This window comes from Sardina pilchardus, chromosome 2, assembly GCF_963854185.1.
Source record: "Sardina pilchardus chromosome 2, fSarPil1.1, whole genome shotgun sequence".
Lineage (NCBI taxonomy): Eukaryota > Metazoa > Chordata > Actinopteri > Clupeiformes > Clupeidae > Sardina > Sardina pilchardus.
The window spans coordinates 36,503,750-36,518,069 of NC_084995.1; the positions used below are offsets into that span (position 1 = coordinate 36,503,750).

At 53.6% G+C, this 14,320-nt stretch overlaps 1 protein-coding gene across 1 annotated transcript; it reads left to right on the forward strand.

Moving 5' to 3' along the window:
* Position 1: 1 nt before the first annotated feature.
* Positions 2 to 13,810, forward strand: rreb1b (ras responsive element binding protein 1b; the record flags this gene model as incomplete). Its single annotated transcript, XM_062552437.1, has 10 exons — positions 2 to 184; positions 2,500 to 2,589; positions 2,953 to 3,116; positions 5,793 to 5,937; positions 6,264 to 6,406; positions 6,715 to 6,904; positions 7,053 to 9,822; positions 9,970 to 10,131; positions 10,250 to 11,026; positions 11,325 to 13,810. Coding segments are annotated over 10 exons (5,247 nt in total), but the record flags the coding sequence as incomplete, so codon positions are not given.
* Positions 13,811 to 14,320: the final 510 nt, after the last annotated feature.

Genomic DNA, 14,320 nt, shown 5'->3' on the forward strand with positions numbered 1-14,320 from the left:
GGAGGAGGAGGCGCGGGGAGGCGAGGAGGGAGGAGACCTGACTCCCATCAACTCCATGATGAACACGGTCATGAACGCGGGGCAGATCAACGGGGGCGGCGTGGAGCCCATCTCCACCGGCAACACGCCCGTCAAGACGCCCAGCAAGTCCCCCTCCGCCAATCGCACGGGGAGGAGGAATCAGGTACGAGCCCATGTGATGTGCACTCACTCACTCACCCATTCACTCACTCACTCACCCATTCACTCACTCACCCATTCACTCACTCACTCGTTCACTCACTTGCACACTTATTCACTCACTCACCCATTTGTTTCTTTCCCCCCCTCTCTCTCTCTCTCTCTCTCAGTCTGTCTATCTCTCTCTCTCTCTCACACACACACACACACACACACACACACACACACACACAGTATGTTTCCCTCTTTGTCCATCTTGCAGAAACTCCACACTTCCTCACTGTTGCTTGAATAAACCATGTCGAAGTCAATGCTTGTGTTGCTTATGGATGGATAACCTTTAGTCAGTTACCACTTCTGGGTTTGTAGACTCAGGGATGGGTTGGGATACAGAGGGATGGGCATGAGCATTGTGTGTGTGTGTGTGTGCATGTAAGTGTGTGGGTGTGTGTGTGTGTGTGTGTGTGTGTGTGTGTGTGTGTGTGTGACCGCGTGGCTCACGGGCTTGACTGGCCTGAACTTTGGCTGAACGAACGGCAGCAAATGGTCCCTGTTGCCGTCTCAATCCCCCCTTTGTCAGTGGCCTGTGCGTGTCTTATGCCTCCAATTAAAGTGTGCGCTTCCCAGTGAAGCGCTCCTCTGTGGAGCCAACAGGTGTTTCTGCCCCCTCAGCACTCTACCCCCCCCCCCCCCCTCCCCCTCCTCCTCAGGCACCCTAAAACCCCCCTCCCTGCCCCAGCTCCAACACCCCACCCCCACAAGCAACCGTTCCTCTGCCCGGTCAGTGTCGCTAAGCACGTTTCCACACGTGGGTAGGGGCGGAGGGGGAGGGGTAGGGGGGTGGTGGCTGGCTGATGGCCGACGGCAGGGGTCTGGCCGTGTCCCGGCGTGGTGAATTAGGGATGCTCGGGTCTGGGCCAGAAGTGCTGCTTGTCAACGTAGCGCAGACAGATGGGGAGGCCACTTGTGCTCCGCCGTAACGCCAGCGCTGGAACAACTGTTCCCAGCACACAGCACCCCGTGTGTTCACCTCGTCAAGCACACACACACATACACACACGCACCAACACACACACACCTCCTGCCGTTTTATCCCCCACCACCCGCCCAACCCCAACACGAGCACCCCCCATCCCACCCCACCCCTTCCCTCACCCCACCCCACCCCCAACACACACACACAGACACACACACACACACACACACACACACACAGCTCAGGCCAGGAGCGCCTCAGGCTGGAGGAGACTGCGGAGGTGACCTGCTTTCGAGAGGAGAACTTTGGTGCTAATTGTGATGGGCTTGGGCGTAGTTCTTGTAAAAGTTTGAGAGAGGGAGAGTGTGCATGTGCGTGTGTGTGCGTGTGTGTTTGCCTATGTGGGAGACGTGTAAGGGATAGGGAGTTGAGCACAGTGCTCCAGGGGCATTGCAGGTTAATGATTAGCCCCAGAGTCAACAGGACAAGGAATCCCACACACTGTGTGTCTTCAGACTAAGCACCCAAGATGATGAGATTGGCTGCACATACACATTCAGATTACGCTCATTTGAAAATAGCCAGGAAACATCTAATCATACATTTTGGGTTAATCGTGCTTACTGATATAAGTTTGCTATATTTGCAGTGCTCCGCATCGGGTGTATCTACCATGAAATCGGCATGGTATCCATGAAAGTAAATGCATGGTGTGCACGGACGTTGTATTGATGTAGCGTTTTACGCTACAGCACTGTACCGCTGTCACTTCAGTTCATCACATGGAAATGTGCTGGCCGGTAACCTTCGAGAGTCAAAATAGAAGAAGATGCACCCAGTCAATGAAACCCTGAACTGCATGTGACTCCGTATATGACACGCAGCAGCTGTGATTAGCTATCTCTCTATTGTAACTGAATCACATTGCAGCAGGAGTTGTCATTGGCCCGTGTGTTTGCCCTGATGTGTTTCATGCGAAAGTGATTGATGTCCTGTGGAAACTTAACGGGGGGACGGGAGTCAGCTGTTGTTGCCTGTCAGTAGAGGAGGGGGGGTGAGGTGGGGGGGGGGAATTGATGGGGTGGGGTGGGTGTGGTGTGGGGGGGATTGGACAGGGCTGCATCGTTCTCCTAGCTGATCTCTCCCTCTCTCCCTCCCTCCCTCTCTCCCTCCCTCCCTCTCTCCCTCCCTCCCTCTCTCCCTCTCTCCAGGCTGGGTTGTGTAGAGGGAAGGGGGAAGAGGCTGCTGAGGGGAGAGGGGTCGGGGGGGTAGAGGGGGAGTGTGCTGGAATGGTATGCCCTCACTGAGATGCTTGCTCTGCTCTGTCTGCCTTCACGTTGCAGGAGGTCAAAGAGGATCGCGCGACTTTCATTTGCCCGCTCTGCGACAAGTCCTGTGGCTCCCAGCACCAGCTCACTATGCACATCAGACAGGTAAACACACACACACACACAAACACACACACAAACACACACTCAAGCACAGGTCCTATGTGGTACCCTTCCCCCCTCTGCACTCAACATGCTCACAGGAACCTATGCCTTCAACATGCACACAGGAACTGATGCATTCAATCAAGATCAACTTGTAACTGAAATAGGAACACAATGAGACCTGACCCAATAACGTGACTGAAGTATTGTGTGCACGGTTGTGTGCAAAAGTACAATTCCCATCCCCTGCTCATCCTTTGTGGTGCCACACACACACACACACACACACACACACACACACGGAACTAAAAAGGTGCAGCACATGGCCGCATGTTAACGCTCTCCCCCCCTGTTGTCCCGCAGCACAACACTGAGAGCGGCGCCACTGACCACTCGTGCAGCATCTGCGGCAAGGCCCTGAGCTCGGCCAGCTCGCTGGACCGCCACATGCTGGTGCACAGCGGCGAGCGGCCCTACAAGTGCTCCGTCTGCGGACAGACCTTCACCACCAACGGCAACATGCACAGGTGAGCTGCAGCGTCCGCCTCGAGGACCGCCAGGAGCCGACACCAACGATCACCACTGCTGCCGGGCTTTGCAGGAACGTGGAGTGTGTGGAGTTGGGTTTTTTGGGGACCCACCAGAAACACTGAACAGGAAACCGTTAAGTGTTTGTGGAGAGAGAGAGAGAGAGAGAGAGAGACAGACAGAGAGAAAGAGAGTTACTGTGTAATAAAGAGTGTGTGTGTGTGTGTGTGTGTGAGAGAGAGAGAGAGAGAGAGGATAGAGAGAGAGAGAGAGAGAGATAATGGTCTGCCAGCAGAGCAGAGGAACAGGAAAGGGGTGACTGCAGGGTGGAGTGAGGGGGAGTGAGGGGATCCCCACTCATGTGTGCAGTCAGCTTACTTCCTGCTTCTCCTTGCTGAGTGATTGCACTTGTTTACTTTAGAAAAGGGAGGGGTACGGTTGGTGTGTTTGTTTGTTAGCGTGCTGCCCTTTTGTGTGCTCTGATTGCTTTGTCTTGTTTTAGCATCTCTGGGTATGCATTGAATTAAGGACCCTGTGCAGCTCTGGTATGCAGGGATACCATATATGGGTGGGTGGTGGTGTGTGTTTGTGTGTGTGTGTGTGTGTGTGTGTGTGTATGTGTGAGAGAGAGACGGAGACAGAGAGATAGAAAGAGCAAGACAGGAAGAGGAAATGGGAAACTTGTTGAGGATGTGAGGAGGCCATTTGCACACGTGAGCCATAAGCTCATTACTGCGTAGCATGTTGGGCAAGGATATTAACTCATTCACCCAACAGAGAGAATTAATCATGTCTAATCCATTCATTGAAGAAAGGACACTCAGGGTCATAGATAAACACCCTCACTCACCGGTCCCGAGTCCCCCTGCAGCTTGGAGATAAATCTGGTGGGGGAGAATGAGTGAGTGAGTGAGAGAGAGAGAGGGAGGGAGGGAGAGAGAGAGAGAACGACAGAGAGAGGGAGAGGGAGAAAGAGGTGTGCTGTGAAATCTACAGTGCCCTCTGGCACATGTGCCAAGACACTGCAGTAAAAGTCCCGTAGATAAAGTTTATGGTGCTCTATTAAAGTAAATCAACAACACACCGTCCTGTTTTTTTTTTTTTTTTCTTTCTCAGGCATGCTTGAGACGTGCTGGTTTTTTTTTTTTTTTTTTCCGTACAGTTTACACGCTTGCAATCTATTGAAAAAGTTTGTCGCTTGACCAACGGTAGCAGCACGCAGCTGGCCAATGTGCTGCAGTATATCTCCCATGACAACGGGGCGTGAGCAAGGCCAGAGGGCTGAGATGTGAGATGGAACAGGATTTGGGCTGTCAGAGTCGGGTCCACATATGGGCGGCCATCACGCTGCCTGTCTGCTATTAATAACCTTGGCTGCCGAATGTAAAACAAGATTCACACCACTGGGCTCGCTGACATTTATACACTCCCTCTCCTCTCGCTATCCTCCTCTCCCTCTCTCTCGCTCGGTGTCACTCGCTCTTTCCCTTGCTTTCTAGTCTGGCATGCGGGCATGCACAGAGTGACAAACACACACACACACACACACACACACACACATACACATTAACGCACACATAATAGCGCACTATACAGGCTTTCGTACTGAAGGCTGCACTGTTGAGGGGAGGCGGGGGAAGGTGGGCGTGAGGGGGGCTGTTCTCAAATGAATAGGAACATGCCGAAGCACACACTCGATTTAACACGGATTGTGAGGGCTCCTAACCGAACCCACATCCAGCGGCAGTCGCGAGTCTCATATGTGGTAGAACCTGAAAGGTGGGTTTGTTCCTGCTCAGGCACTCTGTGGTGGTGAGGGGTGGGAAGAGCGGCTGCTCAGAGGAGCGGAGAGAAGAGAAGAGAAGAGAGGAGAGGAGAGTAGAGCCGAGGAGAGGAGAGGAGAAGAGAAGAGAAGAGAGGAGGGGGGCACGTCTCAGCATGTTGTAATGTGACTCTTCTCTGCATCTGACCTCTTGAGGAGAAAGCCCTCTGCTGTCCGTGTTTATGCCCTGCATTTTTATCTTCCCACACTCTCCTCCCCACTCACTTGTTCACACAAACACACACACACACACACACACACAGACATGCGCACACACACACACTGTTTTACATACCAGCAGTTCATGTTTTTCAGTTTAGTGCCTAGAGTCAAAGTCTACCATGAAAGAGAAATGACTTGAGTGAAACAGTGACTTTTGTAAATGAAGCTTTATGGAGATGATGGTGACTCTGGCTCCTCAGACACAGAGCTGTAGTCTACAGTTTTTGGGGTGATGCTGCCCCGTATTTTTTCATACCTGAGAATTAAACAATTCAGCTGGGACTCCTTTATGGCAGAGGCGCTGCCTAGTGTGACTTGTGTGAAAGCTCAGTCTGTGATTTTAGAAGATCCAATTAAACTGCATCGGAATTTCACTATCTATGCAAATTTCTGTCAAGATGGAGCTTGTCATCTGTTGGGCTGTTGGGCTCTAGCACAGAGACATATATGATGTGCCTTTGTGTTAATCCTCTTTTAAGACTCATTTAATATAACATCAGCACTTTTCTTTAATGATCGTCCAATTATTTGGGTCATGTGTGCAGTTAAAAGCACAGATACGTTTTCACGCCTCTGCGTCAGTTGTGGCTCGGCGCCGTTCTGACCGTAAGTGTTCTGTGTGACCTTGCAGACACATGAAAATCCACGACAAGGACCCAAGCACTGTCCTCAACTCCAACCCACCCTCTCCAACCAAGCGCAGGCGCCTCTCCGTGAAGAGGAAGCCCAGTGTGGAGGATGATGGAGACTTAACTGACCAGTCCCCCAATAAAAAGGTACTAAAGCTCCCATTACACACATCCATTCAGCAATTAGTGTGTGTGTGTGAGTGTGTCTGTGTGTCTGTGTGTGTGTGTGTGTGTGTGTGTGTGTGTGTGTGTGTGTGTGTGTGTGTGTGTGTGTGTGGTCCTTTGTTATTGGATCCTTTGTTCTATGGGTATAATTGATAATCAAAGGAACCCATCAGACAGTTGAGATTGGCTCAGCTCTACTACAGTCTACAACAATGTGCTAGTGTCATTCCTCTGGAGTGTGTGACTGCCCAGAGAGGACTGGCCCTGCATCCTGGAGTGAGCATGTTGCGCTGTCCCCCTCCCCCCAGGTGATGCTGGAGGATCAGGCGGGGGAACGAGGTCGAGGCAAGCGCGAGGAGGAGCTCCTGCACTGCCCCATCTGTTTCAAGACCTTCATCTGTAAATATGGGCTCGAGTCCCACATGGAGACTCATCCAGACACTACTCTGAGGTAAGAGCCTTACCACAAACCACACACAGACACACACACACACACACACACACACACACACACACCCATACACACACTCTCACACAAAAACATAGACGCACGCACACAAAGATACACCGATAGACGCACACAATTCATTCTTGCGCAACCTGCTTGCCAGGATCAAGTAACAGCACGTAACATGTACACACACACACACATTCTTTGACAAGCACGCACGCATCAAATGTTTGATGTCTGTGAGGTCTCTCAATTCACACTTTTATTGATAGACATTAAAGCAAGCAAATTGTTGTTCCTGGCTCCAGGTGCAATCTGTGCTGCATCACCTTCCGCACTCATCGAGGCCTTCTCCGCCATAACTCGGTCATCCACAAGCAGCTGCCCACCGACCCGTCAGGACGCCCCTTCATCCAGAGCAACCCCTCGGTGCCTCTCGGCTTCAGCGACTTGGCTTTCATCGACTTCTCCTGCCACAAGTTTCCTCAAATTGCCCAGGTTTGGCCACCACCCTTTTTTTTTTTTTTTTTTTTGTTTCGCTACTCTTTGTCTGAACAGAAAATGGAGCGGCTTTGCGTTCATTATCCTCCATTTCGAAAAGCTGTGCTTTTTCCTAGCTTTAGATTCTTTGTCCCGTGTGTTTTAGGTTTGGTGCGAGACCAACCTGCGCAGATGCTCGAGCAAGTTCCACCGGTTTGTGTGCGAGGTCTGCAACAAGGCCTTCCCCCTGCAGGAGTCTCTGGATCTGCACACAGACACCCACAAATCCCCCGCCATCGCCACAGGTGGGGCTCAGACGCCCAGCGCCGATGACATCACCGGCGCAGATAAACCCGGGATTAGCGCCGCAGATGAGAAGCAGGAGGAGGAGGAGGGGGAGGAGGGGGAGGGGGAGGCCTCGCCAAAGAACCTGCCTCCCGCCGAGGAGGAGCGCAAGGCCGGCTTCCTGGAGCACCTCGGCCTGCAGCACACGTCCAAGGTGAAGCCGGTGCCGTCGGAGGCCGAGCTCCAGCAGGCCGTCCTGGACAGCATCCGGGTGATCCGCGTGGAACCGGCCGTCACCAGCCTACCTCAGGAGGCCAGCGGCAACCTGAGCCTGCCGCCGCTGGAGCCCGTGTCGCTGCAGGGCCTGAGCCAGAGCAGCGCGCTCAACCTGCTCTCGCTGCAGCCGCTGCCGCGCGGCTTCGTGCTGGCGCCCGACGGCGGGCTGCTGGTGCGGCCCCTCAGCGGGCAGGCCGGCGTGGACGTGCAGCAGATCCTCAAGATGGCCACGTCCGTGTCGTCGCAGATGGCCAAGGCGGTGGCGGCGGCGGCCACGGCCGGGCACCCGCAGCACCAGCCGCAGGGCGACGCCAAGCACGCGCCGCCGCTCAAGCCCAAGCCGCCGGTGACGCCGCGCTCCAGCGTCGGGGCGTCCACCCCGCCGCCGCCGCCCATGAGCGCCCAGCAGGCCTCGCCCGGCTACATCAGCCCCAGCCTGCCGCCGCCGACCGGCCACCTGCTGCGCACCCCCAAGCAGTCCTCGTCCTCGTCCTCCTCCAACTCCTCCTCGTCCTCCTCGTCGCCCGTCAACCAGGGCTACAGCTGGGAGAACGTGCAGATGGGCTCGGAGAGCGCCGCCTCCACCACCGCCACCGCCACCGCCGTGCCGTACGACGCGGCCCCGGGCGGCGGCAAGCACGAGGAGGCGGCGGGCGGCAAGGAGAAGAGCAACAAGGCGCCCGCCGCCAAGACGGAGTACCCGTGCCGCTTCTGCACGCAGGTGTTCTCCTTCCCCGCCGGGCTGCAGGCGCACATGCGCCACCACCTGGGCGCCTCGCCCTACCAGTGCAGCATCTGCAGCTACGCCGCGCCCGACAAGGCCACGCTCATCCGCCACCTGCGCACGCACAGCGGCGAGCGCCCTTACGTCTGCCGCCTGTGCCACTACCCGTTCACCGTCAAGGCCAACTGCGAGCGCCACCTGCGCAAGAAGCACATGAAGAGCACGCGCAAGGAGATCGAGAAGAACATCGAGTACGTCACGTCCGCCAGCTCGGGCGGCGTGGGCCCGCCGTCCACGCTGGACCTCCTGGACCCGGCCATCGCCAGCACCACCGCCTGCCGCTACTGCGGCGAGGACCTCAAGAGCTACCGGGCGCTGCAGATCCACCTGCGCACGCACAACGGCTGCCAGCGCAAGCCCTACGAGTGCCGCCAGTGCGGCGCCGCCTTCCTGGCCAAGCGCAACTGCATCCACCACCTGCTCAAGTGCCACCCCGAGGTGCCCGAGCGGGAGATCGAGGAGCACATCACCGCCCTGGCGCCGGTGATGGCCACCGCCGCCGCTCTCCAGAGCGCCCAGCCCGTGTCGTCTTCCAACGGGCTCCTGGTGGGCACGCCTGTCCAGTCCGCCAAGCTGGACGCCGGCCCCTACTCTCTCGTCGCCGACCAGGACCAGCCTCTGGACTTCTCCAACAAGTCCGGCAGCATCACCATCAAACGGGAGGCGGCGCCCTCGCCGCCGCCGCTGGCGTACGACTGCTCCATGGAGCCGATCGACCTGTCCATCCCCAAGGACCCGGAGAGGAAGAGGATGAAGCGCGAGGCGGCGGACCCCGTGCCCCTCCTGCGCGCCGTGGCGGACATCAAGAAGGAGCTGCCCTCGTCCAGCGCGCACAAAGCGCCGGACGACCGGCCCGTCCTCCAGAGGGCTTTCGAGATCTCCCCGCCGCAGCTGCTGGCCTCCGCTCTCGCCGCCAGCGACCTGCCCAAGTCCGTCGCGCGGCTGAAGCCGCTCCTGCCCAAGCCGTGCGCGGTGACCAACGCCACCGAGCTGCCCCCTCTGGCGTCCATCGCGCAGATCATCTCCTCCGTGTCCGCCGCCCCGGCGCTGCTCAAAGCAGGCAGGAGCGCGGGCAGCCCCGGCATGGCCGACGGCGTCCGAGGGCTGAAGGGGGCGGACGTCCTGAACGACAAGGCCCAGCTGGCCAGCGCCTTCGGCCTGGACGCCGCCCGGGAGGACTCCCCGGTCACGGGGAGCTCCAAGAAGAAAGGCAAGAAGCAGCCCGCCGCCGCCGCCGCGGAGGAGATGGACGACAGCGGCTTCGGCATGGCCGTCGGCCTGGACCTGGAGTCCAGCGGGGAGTTCCCCAGCGTGGAGAAGATGCTCGCCACCACCGACGCCAACAAGTTCAGCCCGTACCTGCGGCCGAGCGCCGTGGAGCCCGCGCTGGAGGAGATGGAGATGGAGCGAGAGCGGCAGTCCACCAGCGAGGAGGAGAAAGAAGGGAACAAGGACAAGCAGAGGCAACGGCCGCAGAGCAAAGGGAAGAAGAACGCGTACTCCAACTCGGTGCAGAAGATGACCTGCCCCTACTGCCCACGGGTGTTTCCCTGGGCTAGCTCGTTGCAGAGGCACATGTTAACACATACAGGTGTGTACTGATGTCAATAAGCAGATAGTAGAAAACTCGTTAACATCTTTTCCCCTTGGTGTTGTAGTTGTTCTTTGCTCAGTTAGTCAATTTTGCCAATTTTGTGTTTCACATACTGACATGAATGTGTGTGTGTGTGCATTCTAGGTCAGAAGCCATATCCATGCCCTCAGTGTGACGCATTCTTCTCCACCAAGTCCAACTGTGAGCGTCACTTGCTCCGCAAGCACGGCCTGACCAGCCGCCTGCTCCAGAACAACGGGCAGCGCTCCAAAGGCAGAGGAGAGGAAGGCTCCCAAGGAAGCGCAGGTAAAGAGCGCTAGGAGGCTGGACAACGTAATCTTCCTGCAGCAGCAAAAAAACCGTTATGTCGAGTAACGCCTCGTGGCTCTTCTCTTCTAACGCTGTCTTGTGTTGTGTCTTCCAGAGAGCATCTCCGATGTGGAGGCAGGAGCGCACACAGATGCGGGAGACACTCACCCGTCCTCCGACGGGTCCAGCAGCAGCACGGAGACTCAGGAGCCCACGCAGCAGGAGCAGCACGCCGCGGCGGAGCACAACGCCCAGAGCGGCTCCGAGGACGGCGACAGCAGGGCGGACGAGCTGGACGACAGCGCTGCCGCCGAGGACGGCGACGACGCCCAGAGCAACACGAGCCTGGACGCCAACCTGGCCTGCAAGCTCATCGACTTCAAGCTGTCGGCCGACGGACCGGAGCAGCCCGCCGCCGCGTTGGCCTCTCCGGGCGCCGCCCGGGTGGAGCCGGAGAGCGGCTCCTCGGACGAGTTCCAGCACACCTGCCCCACCTGCAAGAAGAGCTTCCGCCACGCGGCCACGCTCAACCGCCACCAGAAGTCCCACCTGCAGGAGGCCCAGGCCGAAGAGGTGGCCAAGAAGAGGGGCCGCCAGCAGAGGCCGACCCCGAGCCCCTCTCCTAAAGCCGGGGAGGTGGACGGGGGCACCCCGGAGAAGGACGCGAACGGCAGCAGCGTGGAGACGTCCGGGGCCGAGGAGGACGAGAGAGAGAAGGACCGAGAGGAGCAGAGCGACGAGGAGGAAGACAGCGGCTCCTCCGAGTCCAAGGGGGGCGACGGCGAGAACGGAGCCTCAGGGAAGACGGACAAGAGGAAGAAAATCTGCAACATGTGCAACAAACGGTTCTGGAGCCTTCAGGACCTGACCAGACACATGCGCTCACACACAGGTCAGTAGAGTGAGTCTCCCATTGATACTGGACAACAATTTATTTTCCGAGAACTTTAAATCATCAGTAGGTAAATCGTCATGATTATCTGGAACTGGTTTATGTGTTTGCACAGCAAAGCTGCTCAAAAAGTTTCCCTATGTTTCTTCACCTTTAGGTGGTTGCGCTAAGCACTAGATGGTGGTTATGACGAATGTTTCATTCTCACCTCTTAATCTCACAGCATATGGGACTGGGTTTTTCTGCTCTCAGAAATTATGCCTGACCAGTATATACTCTCTGTGTCTTTCCTGTTTAGGTGAGAGACCATTTAAATGCCAAACATGTGAGCGGACCTTCACCCTAAAGCACAGCCTAGTGAGGCATCAGCGCATCCACCAGAAGCCCCAAGACAGCAAGGGCTGTGACGCCGAAGACGAGGACGAGGAGATGAGCGAGGCCCTGCTGAGGGACGAGCTGGGCTCCGAGGAGGGAGAGGGTTTCCCCTGCGCCTCGGGGAGCGAGAGCGAGTCCATGCCCTGCAGCGCCAACCCTGCTACAGAGAGCGAGATGGAGGGCGAGAAGAAGGAGTCGGGGGATGAACACAGGGATGAGAAAGGAGACGACAACCAGGAAGAAGTAAAAGAGGAGGAGAACGAGGAGGAGGAGGAGGAGGAGGAGAAGAAGGAGGAGGAGGAGGAGGAGAAAAAGGAGGAGGAGGAGAAAAAGGAGGAGGAGTTGGCGATTGGAGAGAAGAAGGAAGAGGAGACGGGGGAAGCAGTTGTGGAGAAGACAGGGGTGTCGACAGAGGAACCCTTAAAAGAGTCCAATGCCAACAACAGTGTTTCCTCAGAAAGCCAGCCAGGTGGCGCTAGTGAGCCCTGTCCAGGCCAGGCTGATGACATGGCAGAGGCTGAGGAACATCAGGAGCCCACTCAGTGAGTGGTGCCAGACAGACAGGCTGTGGGCCGTGGCCCAGTCATCAGAACAGAACTTTGTGTTGTTCTTGTGCCATACATCAGCAACTGAACTGGTGCAAAATGGGTCTGGGTTTTGACGTTGTTTAGTACTTTTTTCATTTATTTCTCTGCATGTGGAAAAATTGAAAACAATCAGCTCAAAGATCATTTTTAAAGTGCCTTAATATTTTTTCCCAGATCAGATAATTTTCTATTAACTGGATAGGATTTTTACAGATATTTTAAAATTTTTGATTATAATTTTGAAATGAAATGATAATCCAGCATTTATATCACATTCTATTTGTATAAATAAGATTGAGGAGAAAGATATAGAAACATTTAAATATGTATTATTGATAAGTGAAAAATTCCATTTTGTTTTTAGTATTAAGGAGACCTTTGGCTTGAATGTGTTTTGTCTCACGTGGGACAAGGCAGACCTGAAGTGCCTGGGACATTTGCATCATCTTGGAATGAGCAGATGCTCATTGAAGGAGTTGGACCTACAGAAAGAAAAAATACAAATGCAAAGATGCTCAGTTTATAATTTAACAAGTCTGACAGTTCACTGATGGAACATTTTTGGGCAATATTTGCTCTTTTTTGAGCCATTCAGATGGAGAAAAGAAATCCCAGTTGTGGACAAGCTTTTGTGGGACTGTTCCCCCTGGTGGCTGGGATCGTCATGCTTTATGTCAAGACACTAGCTGTGATGCTTGGTCTTGCAGCTAGGAAGACTATGTGTATGTTTGTGTGTGTGTGTGTGTGTGTATGTGTGTGTGTTCTGGCTGAATTCAGTGTGTATTAGACACCAGTGTGTGTGTTTGACAACAATAAGTATTTCATTACTGTGTTAACTGAAGTGCACTGCGTGCATCTGTTTAATGCTGTCTTTGAGCTGGAAGGGTTAGCTTGTATTCTGTGTGCCCTGCTGGCTTCGTTGCCTTACAGAATATGCCTGTCTTCATTTGTACTGCAGTCTTTAAGATAAGCCTTTTTAGTAGCTAACATAAGCAACCTCAGTAGCTAACGAAACAAACCTCAAGATGTCTGTCGGCAGAAGCTGATAATGTGTAGGTTATGGCTGGAGTGTTAAGTAATATGTGAGTTGGCAAAGAAAGCCGAAGTCTGAATGACTTAGAACAAAATGGAGCTGCAGAAAAGTCAAATCCTGCACAGTCAACAGTGTAAACAGTAATATGCAGCATCTCAGATGAACAGATATAGAATTCTGAAGCATGTCATGGTATTATACGAACGCATAGCATCTTCCATTCATAATTTAATAGAGAAGTGGTTGATTTGGACACTCCTTTGGCCATGACTTTGGCTGGTTGTCTTGCAGATTTCTGCAAGGTAACCAGAAGACTTTGTTAATTCACCCTTGGACTGTATTTGTTTCGGGGAAAAAAGTTAATCTAGCCTATCTCTTCTTTGTGTGTGTGTGTGTGTGTGTGTGTGTTTGTTTGTTTGTTTGTTTGTTTGTTTGTTTGTTTGTTTGTGTGTGTGTGTGTGTGTGTGTGTGGTGTGTATGTGTGTGCGCGCGTATGTGTGAGCCTGCATGGTAACAGCTAGTCTGATCATAAAAACACACTGAATTGTTTTAATCTATTTATTGGGGAAACTAGAAAGCGCTGAAAGCAATCCTGAGAAGCCATGATATGTCACGTTCATGCTGCTAAGAGGGGTTGGAGAGATGGAGTGATGTTTGGATTTTCTATTAGCCGTGGGTTCTGAAGCATGAGATACTGTATAGGCCTTAAATTACATTTGTTAATTTGTCTTGTTTTGTTGAAATTAATTGAACTCTAATACTAAAAATGCTAAAAAAAGAAAAAAAGAAGAGGTATTGGAATGAGTTTGCGTAGACATGTTTAAGTTTGATTCTTAGAATAGTGTTTGCATGTTATTCTATAATTTTGTTCTTTTGTCAGTTCTCTTTCTCAGGGGCGTTTCTGAATATGCATACTCTATGTTATCATTATTTTGTCGGGGAATTCATGATCTTTATTATAGTGAGAAAAGCAATCACTACAATTACATGTGCACTTGACTGTGAATTTGTTCAGGAAAGTTTGCCAATGGCTTCATCTCAGCTCATTTTTGTCTTCTCTTGCCTTCTTTTCTTGTAGCCTATCCAAATTGGCTGTTTAAATCACCACACAACATTTTAAACAAGTGTGCTTGAAACATCTTGGTTCTGACATATGGTTTGATTTTCTATTTTCCTTTCTCCTGTACAGGTTCTTTGTATAATGTTATTCTATGTTGAAATCATTTAAACAATAAAATGTACACTAAGAAAGTGTTGGTCATTTGTGGGATATTTTCTTCCGGTTTCATAGGTCAATGG